The sequence below is a fragment of the Lethenteron reissneri genome, chromosome 1 (assembly GCF_015708825.2).
Source record: "Lethenteron reissneri isolate LAM-NWPU_2019-01 chromosome 1, ASM1570882v1, whole genome shotgun sequence".
NCBI classification, from domain to species: domain Eukaryota; kingdom Metazoa; phylum Chordata; class Hyperoartia; order Petromyzontiformes; family Petromyzontidae; genus Lethenteron; species Lethenteron reissneri.
In genome coordinates, this window is record NC_083779.1 from 9,448,548 (window position 1) to 9,476,476 (window position 27,929).

A 27,929-nucleotide genomic window follows, 5' to 3' on the forward strand; every position below is an offset into this window, starting at 1 on the left:
AGCGGCGGTTATAATCCAGCGGCCGCCCCTGGTTAATACTCCGGCGTCGAGCACGACACATGCGCCGTCGGCTTAACAACAACGGGCGTTACAGATCCCGTGAGGTCATTAGCAATGTCGTGCCACTGGCGTTAAAGTTATTCATCCAGCAGCGGAGAGACCACGGCGTGGGGGAGGCCCGAATCCAGCTGACGGTGTTGACGGTGATCACTGGACTTGTATTGAATGCTGATTCCACCAGGTTCTTCACCCATCCCTCCCCTCCATCCCTCCCTCCCCTCCATCCCTCCCTCCCCTCCATCCCTCCCCTCCATCCATCCATCCCCTCCATCCCCTCCCCCCGCAGCCCTCCACGGGGCCCCGCGTGCAGCGCTAAGAGCCACTCCGCGCTCTGCGATGCGATCGGAGCGAGGAGAGAGAGGAGAGGGAGGGAGGAGAGGGACGGAGGGAGGGGAGAGCGACCAGTGAGAGAGAGAACGCAGGAGGTGGGAGGATCGCGAGAGAAGGAAGAGGGCGTGAGAGAGAGAGAAGGAACAGGGGAGAGTCGGGGTGGGAGAGTAAAGATAAGCGAGTGAGTGAGCGAGCACACGAGAGAGAGACAGAGAGACGGAGGGAGGGAGGAGCGAGGGACAGAGCTGAGACCCGCGCCCCGGGACAGAAGCGAGGCGCTCCCAGCGCGGATCCGCGACAGCGAGGAGGGAGCACGTGGCGGACAGGAGCCCTGTGAGTGGAGGAGTGTGAGGGAGTGAGTGTGTGTGTGAGTGTGTGTGAGTGTGTGAGTGTGTGTGTGTGAGTGTGTGTGTGAGTGTGTGTGTGAGTGTGTGAGTGAGTGTGTGAGTGTGTGTGTGTGAGGGAGTGAGTGTGTGTGAGTGTGAGGGAGTGAGTGTGTGTGTGAGTGTGTGTGAGTGGGGGAGTGTGAGTGAGAGTTTGTGAGTGTGTGAGTGTGAGGGAGTGAGTGTGTGTGTGAGTGTGTGTGAGTGGGGGAGTGTGAGTGAGAGTTTGTGAGTGTGTGAGTGTGAGGGAGTGAGTGTGTGTGTGAGTGTGTGAGTGAGTGTGTGAGTGTGTGTGTGAGTGGAGGAGTGTGAGGGAGTGAGTGTGTGTGTGTGAGTGTGTGAGTGTGTGTGTGAGTGAGTGTGTGAGTGTGTGTGTGAGTGGAGGAGTGTGAGGGAGTGAGTGTGTGTGAGTGTGTGTGAGTGTGTGTGTGAGTGGAGGAGTGTGAGGGAGTGAGTGTGTGAGTGTGTGTGAGTGTGTGTGAGTGTGTGTGGGAGTGAGATAGTGAGAGTGAGAATTTGTGAGTGGGGGAGTGTGAGGGAGTGAGTGTGTGTGTGAGTGTGAGGGAGTGAGATAGTGAGAGTGTGTGAGTGTGTGAGAGTGTGTGAGTGTGAGGGAGTGTGAGTGGGGGAGTGTGAGGGAGTGGGAGTGTGTGAGAGTGTGTGAGTGTGAGGGAGTGAGATAGTGAGAGTGAGAGTTTGTGAGTGGGGGAGTGTGAGGGAGTGTGAGTGGGGGAGTGTGAGGGAGTGGGAGGGTGTGAGAGTGTGTGAGTGTGAGGGAGTGTGAGTGTGAGGGAGTGTGAGGGAGTGAGAGTGTGAGAGTGTGTGAGTGTGAGAGTGTGTGTGAATGAGAGTATGTGAGTGAGAGTGTGTGAGTGAGAGTGTGTGAGTGGGGGAGTGTGAGGGAGTGAGAGTGTGTGTGAGTGGGGGAGTGTGTGATTGTGAGAGTGTGTGAGTGAGAGTGTGTGTGAGTGTGTGTGTGAGAGTGTGTGAGTATGTGAGAGTGTGAGTGTGTGAGTGAGAGTGTGTGTGAGAGTGATTGAGAGTGAGAGTGTGTGAGGGAGAGTGTGTGAGTGTGCGTGTGAGAGTGATTGAGAGTGTATGAGTGAGATTGTGTGAGAGAATTTGTGTATGAGAGTGAAAGTGTGTGAGAGTGTGTCTGTGACTTGTGTTGACCTGTGCGGCAGTGGATGTATCACAGTGTACGTGTGTTTGTGTCTGAATCTGTGGGAGGAGCGGTGGCGCAGTGATTAGCGCGCTCCGCAACGAACCCTGCGAACCCGAGTTAGATTCCCGCTCACGGTCAACACCAGTGACGATTATATGAGCCGGTCCTGGGCCTCCCCTAAATCGACTCAGCCTCAAACGAGTACCAGATGCGGTGCGTAAACATCGCCACAAAGGAGACAAAGGCGGTCGGACGTGGTGCTGGCCACCCACCCCCTCGTGTGCCGTGCCGGCCTTCATAGGCGCTGCTGCGACTCGCTACTAACAGCACGGCTGTGCTGGAGTGGTTCTGCGTCGTCTTGCGATGCGTCAGTGTCACTTGGCCACGGTGCGGTGTGTGCACATCAGCACTGGGGAGACGAAGGCGGCCGGGCGTGGGTGTTGCTGGCCACCCCACCCCCTGCCTTAGTAGGTGCTCGCTAGCAGCACTTGCCCCAACAGTGCGTGAAATCAGTACGGGGGATCTTTGTCTTCGTTTGTTCGTTTCTCAATCCGCTTGTCCCGGCGACAGCGCGGTGAGTCGGGCGGTCCCACACCTCCATGTCTCTGGCGACAGACTCGAGCACAACGTTACTACGATACACTACACTATACACTACTATACACTACTACACTACACTATACACTACTATACACTACTACACTACACTATACACTACTATACACTACTACACTACACTATACACTACACTACGATACACTACTATACTACACTACACTATACATTACTACACTATACACTACTACACTATACACTACACTATACACTACTACACTAAACTATACACTACACTTTACACTACTATACACTACTACACTATACACTACACTATACACTACACTATACACTACTACACTAAACTATACACTACACTTTACACTACTATACACTACATTATACACTACACTATACACTACACTATACACTACTACACTATACACTACTATACACTACTACACTATACACTACACTATACACTACTATACACTACTACACTACACTATACACTACTACACTATACACTACTACACTATACACTACTACACTACTATACACTACTACATTATACACTACGACACTATACACTACTGCACTATACACTACTGCACTATACACTACTGCACTATACACTACTACACTATACACTACTACACTATCCACTACTACACTACACTATATACTATACACTACTACACTATACACTACGACACTATACACTACTACACTATACACTACTACACTATACACTACTACTCTACACTATATACTATACACTACTACACTATACACTCCACTATACACTACTACACTATACACTACTACACTATACACTACACTATTACACTACTATACACTACTACATTATACACTACTACACTACACTATACACTACTACACTATACACTACTACATTATACACTACTACACTACACTATACACTACTATACACTACTACACTACTATACACTACACAATACACTACTACACTATACACTACTACACTACACTATACCCTACTACACTACTATACACTACGATACAGACTCCCAGCTATTCTTTGGTTTTTTTCGGTAAAGTCACGTATAATAAATAATAAACACGCGTTTGTGTGTGGACACACATGAACACGTGTTGTGTGTGGACACACATGAACACGTGTTTGTGTTTGTGCGACCACACATGAGCACGTGTTTGTGTGTGGACATACATGAACACGCGTTTGTGTGTGGACACACATGAACACGCGTTTGTGTGTGGACACACATGAACACGTGTTGTGTGTGGACACACATGAACACGTGTTTGTGTTTGTGCGACCACACATGAGCGCGTGTTTGTATGTGGACACACATGAACACGTGTTTGTGTGTGCGTGCAAATGAGCACGTGTTTGTGTGTGGACACACATGAACACGCGGCACTTGCCCCAACAGTCTCTATCGGCTACACGGGGCACCTTTGTCGTTGTGCGAGTGCGCGATAGGGAAGCCCGTGTCCTGGTGGTCGCCACGAGTTGCCAGCAACAAACGGAACCCATTGGCCACTCGCCATTGCGCGCAACTCCACGACCACCATCTCTCTCAAATGTAGCACTCTCTGGAAGAACGTCATCAACCAGGCAGGGTGCTGACTGTTATGTTAGCCGACTCTCTGTGTTGTATTGCATTGTATTTCCGAGTTTACTAGGTTGTTTCCTCTTTCATTTGTACCTGATGATTGCTTGTGTTGCAATCGAAACGTCGTGTGCTAGTATTTAATTTATTAATTTCTCTTTCTACGTGACTTTACCGAAAGAACCAAAGAGTCATTCCTGCAGTCACGAGAGCTCCAAGCCAAGTTTAGTTTCCACGATCACCGTTGCCTTGGCATTAAACTATACAAAGATCCCCCGTGCAGCCTTACACACAGACACCGCGACACACACAGACACCATGAGACTCACACACACAGACACCACGACACACACAGACACCATGAGACTCACACACAGACACCACGACACACACACAGACACCATGAGACTCACACACAGATACCACGACACACACACAGACACAATGAGACACACAGACACCACGACACACACACAGACACCATGAGACTGACACACAGACACCACGACACACACACAGACACCATGAGACTCGCACACAGACACCACGACACACACACAGACACCATGAGACACACACACAGACACCACGACACACACACAGACACCATGAGACTCGCACACAGACACCACGACACACACACAGACACCATGAGACTCACACACACAGACACCACGACACACACACAGACACCATGAGACTGACACACAGACACCACGACACACACAGACACCACGATACACACACACAGATACCACGACACACACAGACACCACGACACACACAGTGAGACACACACCCCCTGAGACACACAGACACCGTGACACACACATGCACACACGCTGAGACACACACAGACACCGTGAGATTCACACGCAGACACTAACACACACACCCTGAGACACACACAGACACCTTGACACACACACAAACACCGTGACACACATACACACACGCTGAGACACATACAAACACCGTGACACACACAGACACCACGACACACACACAAACACCGTGGCACACACATACACACACGCTGAGACACATACAAACACCGTGACACACACAGACACCACGACACACACACAAACACCGTGGCACACACATACACACACGCTGAGACACATACAAACACCGTGACACACACACGCTGAGACACACACAGACACCGTCATATTCACACAAACACCGCGACACACACACACCCTGAGACACACACAGACACCTTGACACACACACAAACACCGTGACACACACATACACACACCCTGAGACACACACAGACACCTTGACACACACACAAACACCGTGACACACACACATACTGAGACACATACACCGTGAGACTCGCCGTGAAACCCGAGTAATCATTCACCCGGCGTGCTTGATTAATGGCCCGGGCTATCGGGTTAATTGTTTAATTTCCTGGGCCGCTGATTGGCCGTGTGGCCGCGTGGCTCGACTCACCCCTCATCACACGGTTCCCTGGTCACGTGGCTTGCCTGCCGAGCGCTCATTCCTCCACATCGTCAATTCTAATTCACAATAACAACAACAGCAGCCGCCGGGCTGAATGGCACCCCGCACGGCCGCACGTAGCGGCGTGTTTGAACATACTTCACCACGCTGGTCACTGCGAGTTGCTGAAGACGGCGGCGATGGGCTACGCCGCTTTCAGACATCAATCGCCACTGATATTCGCCGGCAATGTGAACTCAGAGAGTCGATTCTAGATTTGAAGCTTTCGTGACTGCAAGGATTCATATTCTTAGGTTTTTTCGGTAAAGTCACGTAGGTAAAAATTTAAATTTTAAAAAAGTAAAATAAAAATAAGCAACACAAGCTTCCGTCTTCAGGTGGAACCGTCACAGCACGATTGCTGTATCAAGTAAGAGAAATTCCAAGCGACCCGTCTTTGTATATATACTGGTTGAGGGTGGGAGGAGCCAAGGCAAGGCACCTGGATCGGAGTTTTGTATTATTATTGTTGTGAGGTTGGTGCGGCTGAAGCCGTGCTAGGAATGAGCCTTTGTTGTGTAGACTGGTTGAACTGGGAGGTACCAGAGTTGTTAAGGTGCGGCTGCCGTCTTACTTGATACAGCTATCGTGCTGTGACGGTTCCACCTGAAGACGGAAGCTTGTGTTGCCTCCGAAACGTCGTCATTTTTATTTTTATTTAACTTTTTATTAATTAAAAAAAAATTTACCTACGTGACTTTACCGAAAAAAACCCTAAGAATATAATCAGAGAGTCGAGTTGGTTCATGACGCAGTGTCGCGAACCGCTGCGCCACCGCTCCGTCAGATGTTCTGATTCGTATTCTGACCATGATATTGATCATGTTATTGATCATATGATAATTGTATTGGTCATATGATAATATGTTTGGTCATCTGACCGTGTGATTGATCATCTGATCATGTAATCATTGGATTAATTATTCTGGTTTACGTGATCATCTGACTGGGTGGTGATGAGAATGGTCCCTCTCCCGCCCTCTGCTGGATTGGTGGAATCCTTGCCCGGGCCAAGGGAACACAGGAACCGTGCCCACACACACGGTGATGCCACAGCACACACGGTGATGCCACAGCACACACGGTGATGCACGTGTTAGGAATTGGAGGCAGTCGCGCCGCCAACAACAACGGAGGGCAAGAGGAGCGACGCTCACAACGAGCGGAGCGACGGGCAGATAAGACGCAGATAGTTGGCACAGTGCGGAGTACAGCTGGTGCATCTGGCCAGTCGTCTCAGTCATTCGACCCACGGCACCTGGGTCTGTTCCGTGACCTCCTGCCAGCGGTCCTATCGACACTTCACGTGGCCTCAAAGTGCACCTCGCTTGGCACAAGCGCCGGGGTGACGTCACCGCCACTGAGCGGTTAACGGGGGTTGTTGTTGTCATCAGGGTGAGCGTTGCGGTGCTTGTAAAATGTCCACAGCATCTTTGTGGGTGACGGCTTCTTCAGACATTGAGACGATCTCAAATTATTCACACACCCTGAGCCCTCTGACCCCATAACCTTGTGGCTCGTCACCCCGTGCCCCACGATCGTACGTACAATGATCTCTGACCCCATGAGCGTGTATCTCGTGACCCCGTATTCCTTCACTCGCTCACCTTGTGACCCTGCACTGCATGACCTTGTTCCATGACCACGTGACTCTTGACCTTATATCGAATGACCCCTCACAGCCCGTGACTTTGTAATTGTCCAACTCATGACATTGTGACCGTGTGGCCCAATAGCGTACTCCCCATGACCTCGTGTTTCAGATCGCATGACCCCGAGTCTCATGACCTCGTGACCCCGTAACCCATTACCCCATGACCTTGACCCCGTGTCTCATTACAATTTACCCCAATACCCTATGCCCCATGACTGAATCACCTCGTGCCACCACGTGGCCGGCCCCCTGTGCACCAGGTGATCCAACCCAGCTCCACCATGACACCACCGTCGTCGCCGCCGCCGCTGCGGCTGCTGCTGCTGCTCCTGCTCCTGTGCGGGGCACCCCATCTCGGCTCATCGGGGCCCCTGGGGGCCGCGCGGGCCCCCACGATCCGTCGACACGCTCACGAGCACGACGAGGGTGAGTGTCGCCCATGGAGGGGTTGGGGGAGGCGGTAACTCCGGTGATGGCGGTGGTGGCGATGGTTGGTGCATCGGTTAGAAACATTCAGGTTGGCCTGCCTACGATCCATCCTGGGTTTAACTAAGCTGCAATGTGTGAGGAGTTCACAGATGCTTGAAAGATCTGGACACATTCTCATCAGTGAGCTCCTCTGGCAGGCAAGACTGCGTTGGCTGGGTCATGTAGCCTGCATGCCTAGCCACTGCATGCACATGCATCTTATGTTTGGCCGGATAGAGGTCTCTAAACGGCCACGATACGAGCTCGAGAAGAAATGCACTGATGTAGTACGGGAGGATGTGGAACTGAGTGGACTTGCCAAAGACTGGTACCAGCGGTGTCAACATCGGCCTCTATGGAGAAGGCTCGTGAAGGACGATACTGGTCAGTTGGAGGCAATTGCCCTCCAACAACAACGAGCAGAGTGCCGGGTGCGACTAAAACACAGCATCTCAGTCAACCCATAAGACCTGGGTTTGTCCCGTGACCTCCTGTCAGCGAGCCTTTGGCAATTCACGTGGCCTCAAAGTGCACCTGGCCTGGCACAGGCACCGTGGTGACGTCACCGCCACTTCGTGGCTGCTGTTGGTGGTGGTGGGCGGGCAACATCGTGAACTCGGCACGGCCATGTGAGCTGGGCTGCGATTGGGGGTGGAGGTGGAGTCGGGACGATCATCGGCACGTTCACACGAGCTCGAGTGATTGGCCACCGAGAGGACATCGAACCGCGGAGACGAAGCGATGACATCGGCTGTTCTTGTAACCTGTGCTCGTTGTTACACATCGCTCCGCGTGCACACCCCAGGGAAGCCTCACTGGGTCTCAAGACTCTTTGTCAGGAGGGTCCTGACCAAGTTTTAGCAGTCGAGGAGGGGAGGCGGGAGATGATTACTTCTGCTTCTGCTGTGATCCCCACTGAGTGATTTGTGATTGGTCAGCATTGGGACCTGGTTTGGCCAACATCGGTCAAACCTGTGTGGGTTTTAAGCTTCGCATAGGGCAGTGGTTCTCACGCGTGGGGCACGTGTCAATGTCCCAGGGGGGTTACGTGAGGTGATTTATGAACGTATGAATCATTGGTGAATAATCACGTAGGTATCTGCCAATATATGATATCCACGATACAAAATTTTAATCCATATGGTAACCTATAACGATGTAAAAATACCTTTCTAAACTCGCAACCAGCGAGCGAGAACAAATCACGTCACGTGTGCAGAGCGTCCGTGGAAATGCGCTATTTCCTTGCAGTTACTTAGCTAGTTAGGTTTACCTCACAAAATGGACAATTGCTTAAAATGTTGATGTTCATTATTCGTACCACTGTTGGGTCAGGCAAGAGGGTTATATACTCGGTTGAAACAAAATTCAACAATGGGAGTCACAGTGAGGGGGGTGCAACGTCGCGCTGTGTGCATCCCAAGTGGATTGGGGGTGGAGGTGAGGAGGGAATGGCACAGCTACCGAGCCGTGCGCAGGCAGTGCAACTGCACCGAGCTACGAAAAGAGGGGGGGGGGGTGGCAATTTGAACAGGGCGGGGGGGGGGGCATTGCACAAAAAACACAAACGCAAAGATCTCCCGTGTAGCCTAAACAGACTGTTGGGGCAAGTGCCGTTAGCGAGCACCTACGAAGGCCGGCACGGCACGCAAGGGGATGGGGTGGCCAACACCACGCCCGGCCGCCTTTGTCTCCCCAGCGTCGATGTTTTTGCACACAGCCCCAGGTACTCATTTGAGGCCGAGTCAATCTAGTGGCGGCCCAGAACCGGTTCGGATCATCGCCACCGCTGTTGGCGGCCGTGAGCGGGAATCGAACTCGGGTCGCCGGGCTCGTAGCGCAGCGTAGCCCTAACCGCTGCACCACCGCTCCTCTCCACGAGCATTGTCCCGTGCCCTGAGCCACGCGCGCTGCACCCCCGGTGGCCGGGAGATCGCTGAGCCCTCCTCCCCCTCCTCCCCCTCCTCCCCTCCTCCTCCCCCTCCTCCCCCTCCTCTCCCTCCTCCCACTCCTCCTCCCCCTCCTCCTCCTTCCCCTCCTCTCCCTCCTCTCCCTCATCCCCCTCCTCCCCCTCTTCCTCCTCCCCCTCCTCCTCCTCCCACTCCTCTTCCCCCTCCTCCTCCTCCCCCTCCTCCCCCTCCTCTCCCTCCTCCCACTCCTCCTCCCCCTCCTCCTCCTCCTTCTCCTCCCCCTCCTCCCCCTCCTCTCCCTCCTCCCACTCCTCTCCCTCCTCTCCCTCCTCCCCCTCCTCCTCCTCCTCCCCCTCCTCTCCCTCCTCCCACTCCTCCCCCTCCTCCCCCTCCTCCTCCTCCCCCTCCTCCTCCTTCCCCTCCTCTCCCTCCTCTCCCTCATCCCCCTCCTCCCCCTCCTCCTCCTCCCCCTCCTCCTCCTCCCACTCCTCCCCCTCCTCCCCCTCCTCCCCCTCCTCCCCCTCCCCCTCCTCTCCCTGGGTCCCTCCTCAGTGGTCCCCGCCGGCACCCACCTGACCGTGGAGGTGGCGGCCAAGGTGGTGCTGTCGCTGCGCGGCGGCAACGCCACGCTGCCTTGCCGCTTCCACCCGGCCGAATCGGGCGGCTCGGCGCGGGCGGTGCGGGTCAAGTGGACCCGGCTCCCCGAGCTGGGCGGAGGAGGGGGCGTCGGCGCCGCCGGTGCCGTGGAGGCCGAGACGGACGTCGTCGCGGCCATGGGCGGCCTGCAGCGCGCGTTCGGCCCGTACCAAGGCCGGGCCGGCCTCCTGCGGGCCGACCGCCACGACGCGTCGCTGCTGCTGGCCGACGTGCGCCTGGCGGACCGCGGCCGCTACCGCTGCGAGGTGGTGGACGGCCTGGAGGACGACAAGGGGGAGGTGGAGCTCGAGCTGGACGGTGAGTGGCTGCTGGTGCTGGTGGTGGTGGGCAAGCCCCACTTGGGGTGTGTGTCTGTTGGTGGTGGTGGGCAAGCCCCACTTGGGGTGTGTGTCTGTTGGTGGTGGAGGGCAAGCCCCACTTGGGGTGTGTGTCTGTTGGTGGTGGAGGGCAAGCCCCACTTGGGGTGTGTGTCTGTTGGTGGTGGAGGGCAAGCCCCACTTGGGGTGTGTGTCTGTTGGTGGTGGTGGGCAAGCCCCACTTGGGGTGTGTGTCTGTTGGTGGTGGAGGGCAAGCCCCACTTGGGGTGTGTGTCTGTTGGTGGTGGTGGGCAAGCCCCACTTGGGGTGTGTGTCTGTTGGTGGTGGTGGGAAAGCCCCCGATTGGTGTGGATGTCTGTTGAACTTCTTTCGCACCGTACGTAGTCAACCGTGCTAAATCGGAGGTACAGTATTGAGTCTATGTGCAGTGTTAGTCTATGTGCAGTATTGGTCATAGGGCAGTAGTCTTTGTGGAAAATGCCCGGTTGGGGCCAGTCAATTTCAAGGGCCAGTTTATTCTGGGTAAATTATACATGTGCAGTGGATTCAACTGAGTCGCAGACGTACTTCTTGGAGGCAACACATATTTATTAACACCAACACATAGCACAAAGGGGTTACTGCCCCTTCACCAGATAACCTGTGGTGGTGGACCACCAGGCTAACTACGCTAGTTACTGGGAGTAGCTACAATGGGCAGGACCCTGGCTTGGGCCCTCGTCCACGTGTTGGTGACTTCTTCTTGGACGTAGAACGTAGAACGAAGATCTTCAGATGACGACAGCAACGCTGAACTCCGCTCCCTGTGGGGACCCGGTTTACATGCTCCCGGGTCGTGGCTGGCCCCGCCCTTGGCCACGACCACCTTCGAGAAACCTCTTGTCCATTCTCGACCCTTGCCGTAGGATCTCACCCTGACACGTGACCACCCCCGAGCCCCCACCTGAGGCCCCTGTGTAGATCTTACTGGTCACTTGCCTTCCAGGGTTAACCAGAGTGCCATGGCCTCGGGTAACATCATCCCATGGCTGACACTCTCATACTCCCTCCTGTAGGAGTCAGCACTACACGTCACGCGTGGTGCCAATCTCAGCGCTATCCCAGCGCTCACCGAGTCGCCTCTAGGACTGGTACTACACCCACCTACGGGGTGTCCGCGATGACGATGCATCGCACGCCGTGCCTCGCTCGAGCCGGCATTGCACAGTGTCATCCGTGATGTCACTACACATGTGATCAGAGTAAAACATTTATATTTTACGAAAATATTTGATTACCTTTAATGTGTACGCTTCCTTGCTTTATTTACGCTCTCAGTTTGCATCAAGTCCCATCCATATATTCGGCAGCCCCAAAGATTCTTCCTCACCGGCTCCTCGTTCGTTTTTTTGGTCCCTGCCCCTAATGGACCCAATGAGATCGTGCGGCAAAATCACGCCAATATGTCGGCACGCGGCAAATCTCGCTACTAGTAACTGCACAGTTTGCTATCGCACAACAACCCACTTCAACATAATATGAAAATAATTATTGGCCATAGCCCGAATGTGTGGCTGGTGTGTTTTCAAATGCCTTGGCCCGATTTAAGAAAAAAATTGTCCCAGTCCGTCAATGTCGGTGGAGCGTTATTTAGTTTTTTTTCTTGTCGTATTATTGCCGTCGTCGTTCACGCCAAACCACATCTCTCCCGATTGCCGATGAATCGCACACGATGCCGGAAGGCATCAACAGCAATCAGAAGTTGAGCCGGCGCTAGACACACATATCCAAGCTCTGCGTTTCTATATCTATATAGCATACAGTAGTTCCTCGGTTAAAATCGTCATCGGTTAACAGTTTATCGGTTAACGTTTCGCCTCCCAAAGGACCCCACGGTTCCACTGAACGTTAACATGTTGACTCGCGGTTCCACTGAACGTTAACATGTTGACTCACGGTTCCACTGAATGTTAACATGTTGACTCACGGTTCCACTGAACGTTAACATGTTGACTCACGGTTCCACTGAACGTTAACATGTTGACTCACGGTTCCACTGAACGCTAACATGTTGACTCACGGTTCCACTGAACGTTAACATGTTGACTCGCGGTTCCACTGAACGTTAACATGTTGACTCACGGTTCCGACTGAACGTTAACATGTTGACTCACGGTTCCACTGAACGTTAACATGTTGACTCACGGTTCCGACTGAACGTTAACATGTTGACTCACGGTTCCACTGAACGTTAACATGTTGACTCACGGTTCCACTGAACGTTAACATGTTGACTCGCGGTTCCGACTGAACGTTAACATGTTGACTCACGGTTCCATTGAACGTTAACATGTTGACTCACGGTTCCACTGAACGTTAACATGTTGACTCACGGTTCCACTGAACGTTATCATGTTGACTCGCGGTTCCGACTGAACGTTAACATGTTGACTCGCGGTTCCACTGAACGTTAACATGTTGACTCACGGTTCCACTGAACGTTAACATGTTGACTCACGGTTCCACTGAACGTTAACATGTTGACTCGCGGTTCCGACTGAACGTTAACATGTTGACTCACGGTTCCGACTGAACGTTAACATGTTGACTCACGGTTCCACTGAACGTTAACATGTTGACTCGCGGTTCCGACTGAACGTTAACATGTTGACTCACGGTTCCACTGAACGTTAACATGTTGACTCGCGGTTCCGACTGAACGTTAACATGTTGACTCACGGTTCCACTGAACGTTAACATGTTGACTCGCGGTTCCGACTGAACGTTAACATGTTGACTCGCGGTTCCGACTGAACGTTAACATGTTGACTCGCGGTTCCGACTGAACGTTAACATGTTGACTCACGGTTCCGACTGAACGTTAACATGTTGACTCACGGTTCCACTGAACGTTAACATGTTGACTCACGGTTCCACTGAACGTTAACATGTTGACTCGCGGTTCCGACTGAACGTTAACAAGTTGACTCACGGTTCCACTGAACGTTAACATGTTGACTCGCGGTTCCGTGTTTACGTTACGCACGCGGCGCGCCAATTTCGGGAGACGCGCCCTCAGCCAATCAGCGACGCCCATTCGTGAGCGATGAGACCTCGACTGGCTTTGTCTACATGGCGTCTTCCCGTTTGGCAGTGGGAACAGCCTCGCTTGCAGATTCACAGATTTGTTTTCTGTTCACGGCGTATATATGCTCAGGTGTGGGTTCACCCAATCAGCATGCGCGGAAGGAAACCAAAGGCGCTGTGACGCGTGTGAGGGAGGCAAACCCGTTATCCCAAGCAGAAGGGACGGACAGTATTCGTCCACACTTTGTTGTACAGCCCTGTTCTCGCGAGCCGCGCCACGGCTACTCCACCAATGCCCTCGCTGCCGCCTGCGCGGCACGGGACGCGTGCGGACGCTGCGAATTCCAAACAAGCTCAGCAAATCGCTGGCCCTCCCTTGGCCTCGTGCACTCACTGTTGGCATGGCAACTGCCGGACGTCCAGAGAGAAAAGCCACAAGCCACATGCGTGAAATAAAATGTTTGATTGTTGTTCGTCGAAAAAAAACTTCCCCTCGGGATGGAACGACTGACTCATTGCAAGGCGCCGTGGTGCCATGCGGCACACGGCAACACGTGCAGGGATGCGTCCAACTTGTAAAAAGCGTGTGTTTATACGGCATTCAACATGTTGACACGACGCCAATCGTAGAAACAGCCCAGCGAACACGGGACGCGGTGCCAACGTTTCTTATTTACTGTGAAAACAGCGCAAGGCAGGCGCAGTCAAAAAGCATCCACGTCAGCTTCATTGCACTACACTAATACGCCATTCCTTCGCATCTGGAACTCTGCTGCGTCTATGTCGGAGCAGTAATGACATCACAACGATCATCATCATCATCGTCACCATTTTCATCATCATCACCATCATCATCATCGTCACCATTTTCATCATCATCACCATCTTCATCACCATCACCATCGTCACCACCATCACCGTCACCATCATCACAATCGTCACCATCATCACCGTCACCATCATCACCATCATCACCGTCACCATCGTTACATCATTCTCCTGCGCAGCATCATCAAAATTTAAGGTAAGTTAATTTCTAAACTATTATTGGACATAAAATGTATTTAAAGTGTATTATAACCACATTTTTGTGTTATGATCATTTGCATCTGTTTCATAGCTTATTTACGTATTTATTTACGGTAATTGATTTCGTACCCCTCACGAGCAACGAGCGAACGCTGCACTTTGTATCGTCTCTGCACAGGTGGCCACACAATGAACTTCATGATTCGCTCACTCCACCCACTCAATCCAGCCAATAACTCAATCCACCCAATAACTCAATCCACCCACCCACTCAACCCCCCCACCTACCCACCCAACCCACCTACCCACCCAACCGACCTACCCACCCAACCGACCTACCCACCCAACCCACCCAACCTACCTACCCACCCAACCCACCCAACCCACCCACCAAATCAACCCACCCACTCACCAAATCAACCCTCCCACTCACCAAAGCAACCCACCCACTCACCAAATCAACCCACCCACTCACCAAATCAACCCACCCACTCACCAAATCAACCCACCCACTCACCAAATCAACCCACCCACTCACCAAATCAACCCACCCACTCACCAAATCAACCCTCCCACTCATCCCACTCTCTCCCTCCAGCCACCAACCAAACTCTTCCCTCTCTGCTTCTTGCCTCGCACGGCTCCACTCTCCCTCCTATCGTCAATATTCCCAACCTCACATAATAACATCAGCCATACTCAATAAATAAAAAAGTGTTATCTCTTATCTATTGCAACATTATCAGTACTGGTTGTCGGTGGTCGCTTGATCTTTTAGGCCTCTGCTCAGGTATCGTGATATATGACCGTGTGTGTTGAACTCTTTTTCGCACACCGTACGTAGCCAAAAGTGCTATGTGGAGGTACGGGGGAAGGACAACTCGGATCTCAAATGAGTGTCCAATCTAGATCAGGGGTCGGCAACCAAAATATGAGGGTTTTTTCCGAATTCGGTAAAAACACTCGATAAGTCAAGAGCCGCAATGCAACGTGAACAGACGGGACTGTGGTTCCTTCACCAATAATATCGCGAAGCAGTCCTGAAAGAGCCGCACGCAGTTCAGGAGCCGCAGGTTGCAGACCACTGATCTAGATTATAGACATGTCATACTAATCAAAACAAAATCCTCAACATCTCCTGACCTTCCGCCCGTGCCCCTCCGCTCCTTTGCCATTGCAGGCGTGGTGTTTCCGTACCAGGCGCAGCGCGGCCGCTATAAGCTGTCATTTGCGGAGGCGCAGGCGACATGCGCGGAGCAGGGAGCCACGCTGGCCACGCTCGGGGAGCTGCTGCAGGGCTGGGAGGCAGGCCTCGACTGGTGTAACGCGGGCTGGCTGGCCGACGGCTCGGTGCAGTACCCCGTCACCGTGCCCCGCGAGCCCTGCGGAGGGAAGGCGACGCCGGCCGGCCTGCGCAGCTACGGATTTCGGCACCGCACGCCCCAACGCTTCGACGCCTTCTGCTTCGCGGCTGCCATCAAAGGTGCGGTGGCTCGACGATGGACGGTCAGGGTTTTGAGAAGAATAAATGTGGCGCGTCCGCTATTCGCGCCGTTCCTATGGCTGCAGGGCGATCTTCGTGAAGGAAGATCGCAGTTTCGTAGTAGGGGTCGATGTATGTATTTAGGTACGTTGAACTTATTCCGCGCCGTACATAGCCAACCGTTCTAATTATGCTAATGCGAGCCCCTACCTGGAGCCAGCAGATGTACACTCCCGAGCTCACCCCACGACCCCCCTTTGTCTCCGCCCCCCCCCCCCCCCATAACCATTCCCGTTCCTGTTCCCTCTTCATATTCTCATTACATGGCTATCACTCATTCACCCCATTCATTCATTCAATCATCGTCATTTACTGTCATCTATTTTGCTTTCACCGAATTCACCCATCACAGATTTGCCCCCATTGCTTCCTCAGTTTCATTCACCTCATCTCCACCATTACATTCACATGTTGTATCGTTCTTAATTCACTGTAATGCACCTTGGTTAAGGCGCTATATACATTATGTTACGATAAGATATCCCAATCCCACTATTCCTGAATCCCTCCATCGCCTGATCCATTTGTCCCCTGATTCCCAGATCCTCTTATCCTCAGATCCCAGTCGCTAACCCCGTCAATCACCTCCCTCCCCTAAACAGGTGACATCCCCTACCTTGAGCTCAGAGTTGTATGCTCCGAATCCCTAAATCCCTGGATCCTTCAATTCCCATATTCCTCCATCATCTGATTTCCAAATCCTTAAATTAATCGATCCACCGTTTACTTCATCCCCAATCTCAAAATTCCTTAGATCCACTCGATCCACCGACCACTCCATCCCTTGGCAAATCGACCTCCTGGTCCTGTGGTCCTTGAGAGCCTCTGATCCCTCCAATCCCCTGTCATTGATGGCGAGATGTTAACTACCTCGCCCGGTATACAGGAGGTCGTGGGTTCGATCCCAATCCTGACGCCTGCTGTATATTTGGAGTTTGCGTGTCTCTCTCACCGTAGTCGCGTGGATTTTTCTCCGGGTCCTCCAGTTTTTCCCTCCACATTTAGAATCAACGTGGATTCAGAGTATGTGGCTGCTATAAATTTCCACATGATGACAAGCCACTTCATTGGCCTATCATTTGTGATAGCCAGGTCGCTTCTGAAAAAGAGCTGGTAAAATAAAAAGGCTTTAGTTTGACCCCAGCGTGACCTCCCTCTCCCCCCCCCCCCCCCTTCAGGCGAGGTCTACTACCTGGAGCGGGCCGGCACGCTCCCGTTCCCCGCGGCGGTGCTCGCCTGCGCCGCCGCCGGCGCTTCCCTGGCCACGGTGGGGCAGCTCTACTCGGCGTGGCACCACCACGACCTGGACCGCTGCGACGCCGGCTGGCTCGCCGACGGCAGCGTGCGCTACCCCATCGTGAGCCCGCGCGACAACTGCGGCGGCGGCGAGCCCGGCGTGCGCACCCTGGGCTTCCCCTCCAAGCTGCAGGGCCGCTTCGGCGCTTACTGCTACCGGGAGGCGGCATTTGCCGCTTAGAATTTCGCGGTGTAATGGCGCTCGTTTAAACGTTCTCGGCAGCTCACTTCTCATCTCAATCATTCAAATGCCCTGCTGCGGTTTAGCCTGGGGGACCCCGAGTGGCAGCTGTCCCTGCGCGGCGCAATGTGTGTAGACTGCACCAGCCTGCACATGGTCATTGGTGTGCCAGTGAGGAATAAGGGTTTACGTTTACAGGGTGTTTAAGTGCCTTTAAGTGCTTTGTTTCACATCTCATCTCAACCATTTACCAATGCTCTGCTGCAGTCTGGCCTTGGGCAACCCCAACGGTAGCTGTCCCTGTGCGGCACAAGGTGTACGCAGCACCAGTCTTTATGAGAGTTATTGTACCCACCCTCTCCCATTGCACAGACGGGACAGGCAGAAATAGTACCAAGTGTTTTTGCATTAGCTTTTATCTGAAAGTGAGACCCAGAAGTTGTGTCTGCACTAGCAGTGGCTGCGGTGGCAGCGAGCCCTTCATGGGCCCACTCTCCGATCTCGTCGTTGTAACCGATTCACCAGGTGGGAGAAACCGGAGTGGAACGCCGCGGTGGCGAGATGTTAACTATCACACTTGGTATACAGGTCGTGGTTTCGATCCCGACACCGACGATTGTATATTTGGTTTTTGCATGTACCCCCGTGGTGGACTTTTTTCCGGGTCCACCGGTTTTTCCCTCCACATTTAGAAACATCCGTTTAGAGTATTTGGCTCCTATAAATTTCCGCATGATAAGCCACTTCATGGGGTGATCATTTTTGGCCAGGTCACTTCTGAAAAAGAGCTATATAGCTCAGCAGGCCTTACCTGGTAAAATAAAAGTAGTTTTAAAAGAGTAGAAAAGCCAAACTCAAGGTCGAGATGTCATTGTGGCCACAGGGTGTAAATTTGGAAGATAAACACGTGTCCACCCCATCGTCACTCCACTGCTGGATGAGGGCCTGCCCACGCCGGCAGCGGTACGGGCTATTTTACCGAACCGTACGTTGGTCATAGCTTGTTGGTGAAGATGGACAGCAGAGTGGTGGAAGCAAACGAGTACAGTACAACCGTGGATTTTGGTGCACTTCCCTCTGCTATGCATGTTGAAATTCTTTCGCACCGTACGTAGCTAACCGTGCTAATCAGAGGTGCTCACCACTCAACCTCTGACACCTGTTTGTCCACAGTGATCGCTCATCCAAGCACTAACCAGACTCAAGCCCTACTTAGCTTCCGAGATCTGGCGAGATCTAGCGTGTTCCAGATCTACTTGGTCACAGGCTCAATTTAAACTCGATCAAAAAAATCACCGCACACGGAGCGGACGTTTTGCTAATTTATTTCCAAGATTGAGAAGGATAAACGTTAAGCGCCACCAGGTAAGATTGCATTCTAAAAGATAAGACACACACAGACACACGTGACACAGGTGTTGTTAAAAACTGTGTTCGCGGAGCGTCAACCTGACGTGAGCCCGGCGGTACCGTGCCCCCCACAGACGAGGCCCAGCTGGTGTAGAAATGGCAAATCTGTTATATATTGGGAAATATAGATGGCAAACACTCTGTACTGTGTATATAGAATGTTGTATTCTATATATTAAGACAATGTACTCACAACAAGCCATAGCAATGCTTTGAAGAATATCGCCATACTTTTCAATTACAATGCGATGTGTGCATGGTCGTGGCCGTCGCCGCGTGCGACCACGTTCTGATCCGTGCCGTGGCGTGTCGGTAACGTGCGTCACGCATCGTACCCTCGCTTCGCATGCACCCGCGGGGCAGCGGCGGGCAGGGAGCTTCTCCTTGCCGAGGGGTCCCTTTGGCAGCGAGCGTGCACTGGGGTTGCCACCTCCGAGGTGCAACAACAATAACACCGGTGACACCGCAAGGAAGAAGAGGAATATCTTGCAATGCCGGCAGAGGTGGCAACAGCATGTGAATGCATCGCGTTGAGCGGTGGGGATTACTACGCCACGGTGCTAATAGCGGGACTCAAGGTGCTAACGAATGTCCCAGGAAAGCCAGGCCAAGTGTAACACCAGAATTGCCACACACGCGCTCAAGACACTTCGGTCACCGCAAGGGGCCCTTACACAGTGGCAAAAGTGACTTGAGTACAGTGCCAACATTATAAACACATTGTTGTTGTTGCCAGGTCTAAAATGTGCCCCCCTGGTACCCGATTAGTGTGGTCATGGTGCTGGCAGCATACCGATCAACCCATACGCTTTACCCGTATTCTTGAAGAAGGAAATTGAGTTTTCTGGTCCATACGGCGTACAGACGTTGCAATCCGGGCACATTTATTTTGTCTGTTTCTCCCTTGCGACGGGACTTTGTAGTATGAACGTTGAGATCTATAAGGGCACGGGGTGACCAATACGATCTGAATAGGTCTGTATGTAATAAGGTAGGCACTGATGAGGGGTTGACAGCTATATTGCAGTGACGGCATTAACATCATTTGTACATCGTTAGTGGCCGCGGGCCGTATGAAACGAAGCCGCAGGTCCATAGAATATAGCCCACGGGCCGCCATACGCTCCCCAGCCGTGCCACATACAATATATGTATGCATACACGACTCCCACTTATCCGCGTACCTTTTTTACTCACGACTTATATTATCCGCAGCAGCTGTAAGGGGTCCGCGAAAACTCTCTATTACACTGGTCAACACACTTTTTCTGGCATAAGGTATTCCAACGGTTCTAAGGTGATTCCAAATCTGGCATCAGTTTTTGTCTATCACATCAGGTTTTTGAGATATCAAATATTGCATTTTCAATAAAAACTGCAGAAGAAAAATGTTAAATAAATGTGGATATCTACATAAAATTATATTATAAACACACTATCCTAAAAATACAGCACCATATTTTAACACTAAAGCAGTCACTGACTCGCAACAACTTGCAATCATAAGTGACAGAGTTAATTTCTGGTAAAATCAATGAAAATGGGGTATGCCGATAGCATAAAAATGAGATGTGATTGAGCAAATCTGAGATCAGATTTGGCATCAGCACCCTGAAATTATTCTAGAACAGCTGCAAAAGTCCAGGCCAGAAAAAAGTTTTTTTTTTGACCAGTGTTATCTGCGGCTTCCAAATACTGTCGATTTCCCCGCGGATTAGAGGAGTCTCAGCGTGGCAAATCCACCCGATAATCCGCGGGGGTTATCCACGAAGTTTGACGACGACGACAAACATCGCGGATGACCCCCGCGGATGAGAGGGTCTCCGATAACCGGAGGAGTTCTGCATGCAGCACGAATCCGCGTGGAACAATAACTCTTTTGCTTCTGTAATATTTTTTTGACATATATATTTTAAATATTATACGTTTATGTAATGTCTCCCGTTCTGTAAAGAATAAAAGCCACCAAAATGTGTACACTCAACCTCCTCAAGACGAGTCAAATAAAGGTTTTAGACTCTTGTTGTTGTTGTAGAAATAAGGACCGGAGACTTCGCGACACGCGTTGCCGTAGTAACGGGCCCTGCGAGATTGGTACTTGTACGGGCCCCACTGTAAAACACTCGAATAATCGTTTTGTTGCTTTAGTTTCAGTTTTCTACATATTTGTATTTTTGTCCCCAAACCAATACTGTTCAATAATAACGACAAGGCAGCTCCACGTCTCCCGTGTAGTGCGGGAGGATCATTTTCAGCGGCTGCGGCCTGTGGCCTCGAACGTAAGTGTTTTACTTGCAATAATTGACACTTTTTAAAATACAAGTCCCGCGGTCTTCCCCGCCGGGTTTGTCTGTGTGTAGTGGGTTCTTCAGACGCCGTAGGTGGATAGTTGAGGCAACGCTTATTTATTATAACACCAACTTGTTAACACAACACAACACCTTCTAACAGGAAGGGTAACGGCCCTTCCACCCGCTAGCGAAGGGGATACACTTCCCCACGGAACTTGACCTGACCGCGCCAAGGTGCAGGTCTCGACCACTGGCCACACGGACCCGGCCCTGACAAGGACGTCGGGCTCCGAGGCTCGAGGGTCACGTCACTGGCTCAGTCTGCCCGGCCCTGACAGACGAGTCCAGGGTCCGGCCTTCTGTCTTCACTGGTTATTCCGTCTTCGCTGGCAGCACTGCCCAGATCCTCTCGGGCTCCTGCCTTTTATACGTCTCCCCACCGAGGGGCGGGGTTCTGTGGGATCCCAAGACACCCCGCAGCCCCCCTGCCCCGGGCTAGGGATACCGTGATTGCCCCCTACAGGTAAGCAGTGGGTGCTAGCCGGAGATGGTGTACGTTCGTCCAATAACACCATTACACGTGTACATCGATAAAAGTGAACGCATGAAGTTAACAATCACGTACGCTTGCTGTTGAGCGCAACAGGACGCAGGCTTCGTGAACCACGGCCCGAAATGACGTGCCCAACTCACAAGGGGGCGTCCATAAATGACGTCACTCACCTAGGGGGGGGAGGAGTCAAACATTTGTGACGATGTGTGACGAGGGGGGGGGGGTGAGAAATGTGACGTCACAACAAACTGCGCAACTTTAAATAAATATAGACAACACGTTCTACTTTATTAAATAGACTTTTTAATACATGTTTCTCCTACAACATCAGAGTGCAGCGCCACATTAAATACGCACTACAATGACAATAGTTTAAAGCGATTTGAAGCATGTTTTATTTTGGGGGGGGAAGAGCTTTGTGACGTCATATTTGAGGGGGGGTCTGACTTTTTGTGACGTCGTGTGACGAAGGGGGGGGGGGGGTCAAAAATCGTTCAAAATCGTGTGACGTCATTTATGGACGGCCCCCAACCGCCCTTCAAGTCTCAAATGGCCGCTAATTCCTGCCATGATTTTAGCATGTCTTTTTCCCATTATGATTTAAAATGTGTTCCCACTAATCGTGGGCTTTCCCTCATGTGGCGCCATTCTAACTCGTACTCACCCAACGACGCCCGCTCGAGGGAGACGTTTTGTAAAGCGACTGGTGCGTGACAGCGGACCACGGCGTGACGCGGGTCTGACTAGGGGCGGCGTGAGGGTGAGCGAGGGGGTGAGTGTGAGTGAGTTTAGTGTTGAGGGTGAGTGATTGTGAGGGTTAGGGTGAGTGAGGGGGTGAGTGTGAGTGAGTTTAGTGTTGAGGGTGAGTGATTGTGAGGGTTAGGGTGAGTGAGGGGGTGAGTGTGAGTGAGTTTAGTGTAGAGGGTGAGTGATTGTGATGGTTAGGGTGAGTGAGGGTGAGTGTGGATGAGTGGAGGTGAGTGAGGGGGAGAGTGTGAGTTTAGTGTAGAGAGTGGGTGATTGTGAGGGTTAGGGTGAGTGAGGGGGTGAGTGAGTTTAGTGTTGAGGGTGAGTGATTGTGAGGGTTAGGGTGAGTGAGTGAGTTTAGTGTTGAGGGTGAGTGATTGTGAGGGTTAGGGTGAGTGAGTGAGTTTAGTGTTGAGGGTGAGTGATTGTGAGGGTTAGGGTGAGTGAGTGAGGAGGTGAGTGTGAGGGTGTTTGCCGGTGCAGTTTGGGTGATTGAGGAGGTGAGTGTGGGGGTGAGTGAGGGATGAGTGGTGTTATGGAGGGTGAGTGAGGATTAGTGTGGGGGTGAGTGAAGGAGACTGAGTGCGGGGTTAGTGTGAGTGTGAGAGTATGGGGGTGAGTGAGGGTGAGTGTGACTGGGGGTGAAGGTGATTGAGGAGGTGAGTGAGAGTGAGGACGAGTTTGAGTGAGGGAGTGAGACCGTGAGTGATGTGGGTGGTGAGTTGAGGGTGAGTGAGTCGAGGAGGTGAGGCCGTGAGTGATGTGGGTGGTGAGTTGAAGGTGAGTCGAGGAGGTGAGGGTGAGGGAGTGAGACTGTGAGTGATGTGGGTGGTGAGTTGAGGGTGAGTGAGTGAGGGAGTGAGACCGTGAGTGATGTGGGTGGTGAGTTGAGGGTGAGTGAGTCGAGGAGGTGAGGCCGTGAGTGATGTGGGTGGTGAGTTGAAGGTGAGTGAGTCGAGGAGGTGAGGGTGAGGGAGTGAGACTGTGAGTGATGTGGGTGGTGAGTTGAGGGTGAGTGAGTGAGGGAGTGAGACCGTGAGTGATGTGGGTGGTGAGTTGAGGGTGAGTGAGTGAGTGAGGGAGACTGTGAGTGATGTGGGTGGTGAGTTGAGGGTGAGTGAGTGAGGGAGTGAGACTGTGAGTGATGTGGGTGGTGAGTTGAGGGTGAGTGAGTGAGTGAGGGAGACTGTGAGTGATGTGGGTGGTGAGTTGAGGGTGAGTGAGTGAGGGAGGGAGACTGTGAGTGATGTGGGTGGTGAGTTGAGGGTGAGTGAGTGAGGGAGTGAGAATGTGAGTGATGTGGGTGGTGAGTTGAGGGTGAGTGAGTGAGGGAGTGAGACTGTGAGTGATGTGGGTGGTGAGTTGAGGGTGAGTGAGTGAGGGAGTGAGACTGTGAGTGATGTGGGTGGTGAGTTGAAGGTGAGTGAGTGAGGGAGTGAGACTGTGAGTGATGTGGGTGGTGAGTTGAGGGTGAGTAAGTGAGGAGGTGAGAATGTGAGTGATGTGGGTGGTGAGTTGAGGGTGAGTGAGTCGAGGAGGTGAGACTGTGAGTGATGTGGGTGGTGAGTTGAGGGTGAGTGAGTCGAGGAGGTGAGACTGTGAGTGATGTGGGTGGTGAGTTGAGGGTGAGTGAGTGAGGGAGTGAGACTGTGAGTGATGTGGTGGTGAGTTGAGGGTGAGTGAGTGAGGGAGTGAGAATGTGAGTGATGTGGGTGGTGAGTTGAGGGTGAGTGAGTGAGGGAGTGAGACTGTGAGTGATGTGGGTGGTGAGTTGAAGGGTGAGTGAGTGAGGGAGTGAGACTGTGAGTGATGTGGGGTTGTGAGTTGAGGGTGAGTGAGTGAGGGAGTGAGACTGTGAGTGATGTGGTGTGAGTTGAGGGTGAGTGAGTGAGGAGGTGAGACTGTGAGTGATGTGGGTGGTGAGTTGAGGGTGAGTGAGTGAGGGAGTGAGACTGTGAGTGATTGGTGTGGTGAGTTGAGGGTGAGTGAGTGATGGAGTGAGACTGTGAGTGATGTGGGTGGGGAGTTGAGGGTGAGTGAGTGAGGGGAGTGAGACTGTGAGTGATGTTGGTGGTGGAGTTGAGGGTGAGTGAGGTGAGGGTAGGTGAGACTGTGAGTGATGTGGGTGGTGAGGTTGAGGGTGAGTGAGTGAGGGAGTGAGACTGTGAGTGATTGTGGGTGGTGAGTTGAGGGTGAGTGAGTGAGGGAGTGAGACGTGAGGTGATGGTGGTGTGAGTTTGAGGGTGAGTGAGTGAGGAGTGAGACTGTGAGTGATGTGGTGGTGAGTTGAGGGTGAGTGAGTGTAGGGAGTGAGACTGTGAGTGATTGGGGTGGTGAGTTGAGGGTGAGTGATTGAGGGAGTGAGACTGTTAGTGATGGTGGTGGTGAGTTGAGGTGAGTGAGTGAGGAGGTGAGACTGTGAGTGATGTGGGTGGTGAGTTGAGGGTGAGTGAGTCGAGGAGGTGAGGGTGAGGGAGTGAGACTGTGAGTGATGTGGGTGGTGAGTTGAGGGTGAGTGAGTGAGGGAGTGAGACTGTGAGTGATGTGATGGTGAGTTGAGGGTGAGTGAGTGAGGGAGTGAGACTGTGAGTGATGTGGGTGGTGAGTTGAGGGTGAGTGAGTGAGGGAGTGAGACTGTGAGTGATGTGGTGGTGAGTTGAGGGTGAGTGAGTGAGGAGGTGAGAATGTGAGTGATGTGGGTGGTGAGTTGAGGGTGAGTGAGTGAGGGAGTGAGACTGTGAGTGATGTGGTGGTGAGTTGAGGGTGAGTGAGTGAGGAGGTGAGAATGTGAGTGATGTGGGTGGTGAGTTGAGGGTGAGTGAGTGAGGGAGTGAGACTGTGAGTGATGTGGGTGGTGAGTTGAGGGTGAGTGAGTGAGGGAGTGAGACTGTGAGTGATGTGGGTGGTGAGTTGTAGGGTGAGTGAGTGAGGGAGTGAGACTGTGAGTGATGTGGTGGTGAGTTGAGGGTGAGTGAGTGAGGAGGTGAGAATGTGAGTGATGTGGGTGGTGAGTTGAGGGTGAGTGAGTGAGGGAGTGAGACTGTGAGTGATGTGGGTGGTGAGTTGAGGGTGAGTGAGTGAGGGAGTGAGACTGTGAGTGATGTGATGGTGAGTTGAGGGTGAGTGAGTGAGGGAGTGAGACTGTGAGTGATGTGGTGGTGAGTTGAGGGTGAGTGAGTGAGGAGGTGAGACTGTGAGTGATGTGGGTGGTGAGTTGAGGGTGAGTGAGTGAGGGGGTGAGACTGTGAGTGATGTGGGTGGTGAGTTGAGGGTGAGTGAGTCGAGGAGGTGAGGGTGAGGGAGTGAGACTGTGAGTGATGTGGGTGGTGAGTTGAGGGTGAGTGAGTGAGGGAGTGAGACTGGTGAGTGATGTGATGGTGAGTTGAGGGTGAGTGAGTGAGGGAGTGAGACTGTGAGTGATGTGATGGTGAGTTGAGGGTGAGTGAGTGAGGGAGTGAGACTGTGAGTGATGTGGGTGGTGAGTTGAGGGTGAGTGAGTGAGGGAGTGAGACTGTGAGTGATGTGGTGGTGAGTTGAGGGTGAGTGAGTGAGGGAGGTGAGACTGTGAGTGATGTGGTGGTGAGTTGAGGGTGAGTGAGGTGAGGAGGTGAGACTGTGAGTGATGTGGGTGGTGAGTTGAGGGTGAGTGAGTGAGGAGGGAGTGAGACTGTGAGTGATGTGGGTGGTGAGTTGAGGGTGAGTGAGTGAGGGAGTGAGACTGTGAGTGATGTGGTGGTGAGTTGAGGGTGAGTGAGTGAGGGAGTGAGACTGTGAGTGATGTGGGTGGTGAGTTGAGGGTGAGTGAGTGAGGGAGTGAGACTGTGAGTGATGTGGGTGGTGAGTTGAGGGTGAGTGAGTGAGGGAGTGAGACTGTGAGTGATGTGGGTGGTGAGTTGAGGGTGAGTGAGTGAGGGAGGTGAGACTGTGAGTGATGTGGGTGGTGAGTTGAGGGTGAGTGAGTGAGGGAGTGAGACTGTGAGTGATGTGGGTGGGTGAGTTGAGGGTGAGTGAGTGAGGGAGTGAGAACTGTGAGTGATGTGGGTGGTGAGTTGAGGGTGAGTGAGTGAGGGAGTGAGACTGTGAGTGATGTGGGTGGTGAGTTGAGGGTGAGTGAGTGAGGGAGTGAGACTGTGCGTGATGTGGGTGGTGAGTTGTAGGGTGAGTGAGTGAGGGAGTGAGACTGTGAGTGATGTGGTGGTGAGTTGAGGGTGGTGAGTGAGGAGGTGAGAATGTGAGTGATGTGGGTGGTTGAGTTGAGGGTGAGTGAGTGAGGGAGTGAGACTGTGAGTGATGTGGGTGGTGAGTTGAGGGTGAGTGAGTGAGGGAGTGAGACTGTGAGTGATGTGGGTGGTGAGTTGAGGGTGAGTGAGTCGAGGAGGTGAGATTGTGAGTGATGTGGGTGGTGAGTTGTAGGGTGAGTGAGTGAGGGAGTGAGACTGTGAGTGATGTGGATGGTGAGTTGAGGGTGAGTGAGTGAGGGAGTGAGAATGTGAGTGATGTGGGTGGTGAGTTGAGGGTGAGTGAGTGAGGGAGTGAGACTGTGAGTGATGTGATGGTGAGTTGAGGGTGAGTGAGTGAGGGAGTGAGACTGTGAGTGATGTGGATGGTGAGTTGAGGGTGAGTGAGTGAGGGAGTGAGACTGTGAGTGATGTGGGTGGTGAGTTGAGGGTGAGTGAGTGAGGGAGTGAGACTGTGAGTGATGTGGATGGTGAGTTGAGGGTGAGTGAGTGAGACTGTGAGTGATGTGGGTGGTGAGTTGAGGGTGAGTGAGTGAGGGAGTGAGACTGTGAGTGATGTGGTGGTGAGTTGAGGGTGAGTGAGTGAGGAGGTGAGACTGTGAGTGATGGGGTGGTGAGTTGAGGGTGAGTGAGTGAGGAGGTGAGACTGTGAGTGATGTGGATGGTGAGTTGAGGGTGAGTGAGTGAGGAGGTGAGACTGTGAGTGATGTGGGTGGTGAGTTGAGGGTGAGTGAGTGAGGGAGTGAGACTGTGAGTGATGTGGGTGGTGAGTTGAGGGTGAGTGAGTGAGGGAGTGAGACTGTGAGTGATGTGATGGTGAGTTGAGGCTGAGTGAGTGAGGGAGTGAGACTGTGAGTGATGTGGGTGGTGAGTTGAGGGTGAGTGAGTGAGGGAGTGAGAATGTGAGTGATGTGGGTGGTGAGTTGAGGGTGAGTGAGT

General features: G+C 52.6%; 1 protein-coding gene across 1 annotated transcript; it reads left to right on the plus strand.

The window, feature by feature from the left end:
• The first annotated feature begins 552 nt into the window (after nucleotides 1-552).
• On the plus strand, nucleotides 553-21,145 carry HAPLN3 (hyaluronan and proteoglycan link protein 3). The gene is made up of 5 exons (XM_061567394.1): nucleotides 553-723; nucleotides 7,545-7,710; nucleotides 10,215-10,616; nucleotides 15,912-16,214; nucleotides 17,453-21,145. The coding sequence occupies exons 2-5, from the start codon at nucleotides 7,566-7,568 to the stop codon at nucleotides 17,749-17,751; spliced, it is 1,149 nt and encodes a 382-aa protein (XP_061423378.1). The 5' UTR covers nucleotides 553-723; nucleotides 7,545-7,565; the 3' UTR covers nucleotides 17,752-21,145.
• The last annotated feature ends 6,784 nt before the right edge of the window (nucleotides 21,146-27,929 follow it).

Coding starts and splice junctions, on each gene's coding strand:
- HAPLN3 (XM_061567394.1), top strand. CDS start 7,566: ATGACACCACCGTCGTCGCCGCCGCCGCTGCGGCTGCTGCTGCTGCTC. Junction 10,617..15,911: donor GGTGGAGCTCGAGCTGGACG/GTGAGTGGCTGC, acceptor TTGCCATTGCAG/GCGTGGTGTTTCCGTACCAG. Junction 16,215..17,452: donor CTTCGCGGCTGCCATCAAAG/GTGCGGTGGCTC, acceptor CCCCCCCTTCAG/GCGAGGTCTACTACCTGGAG.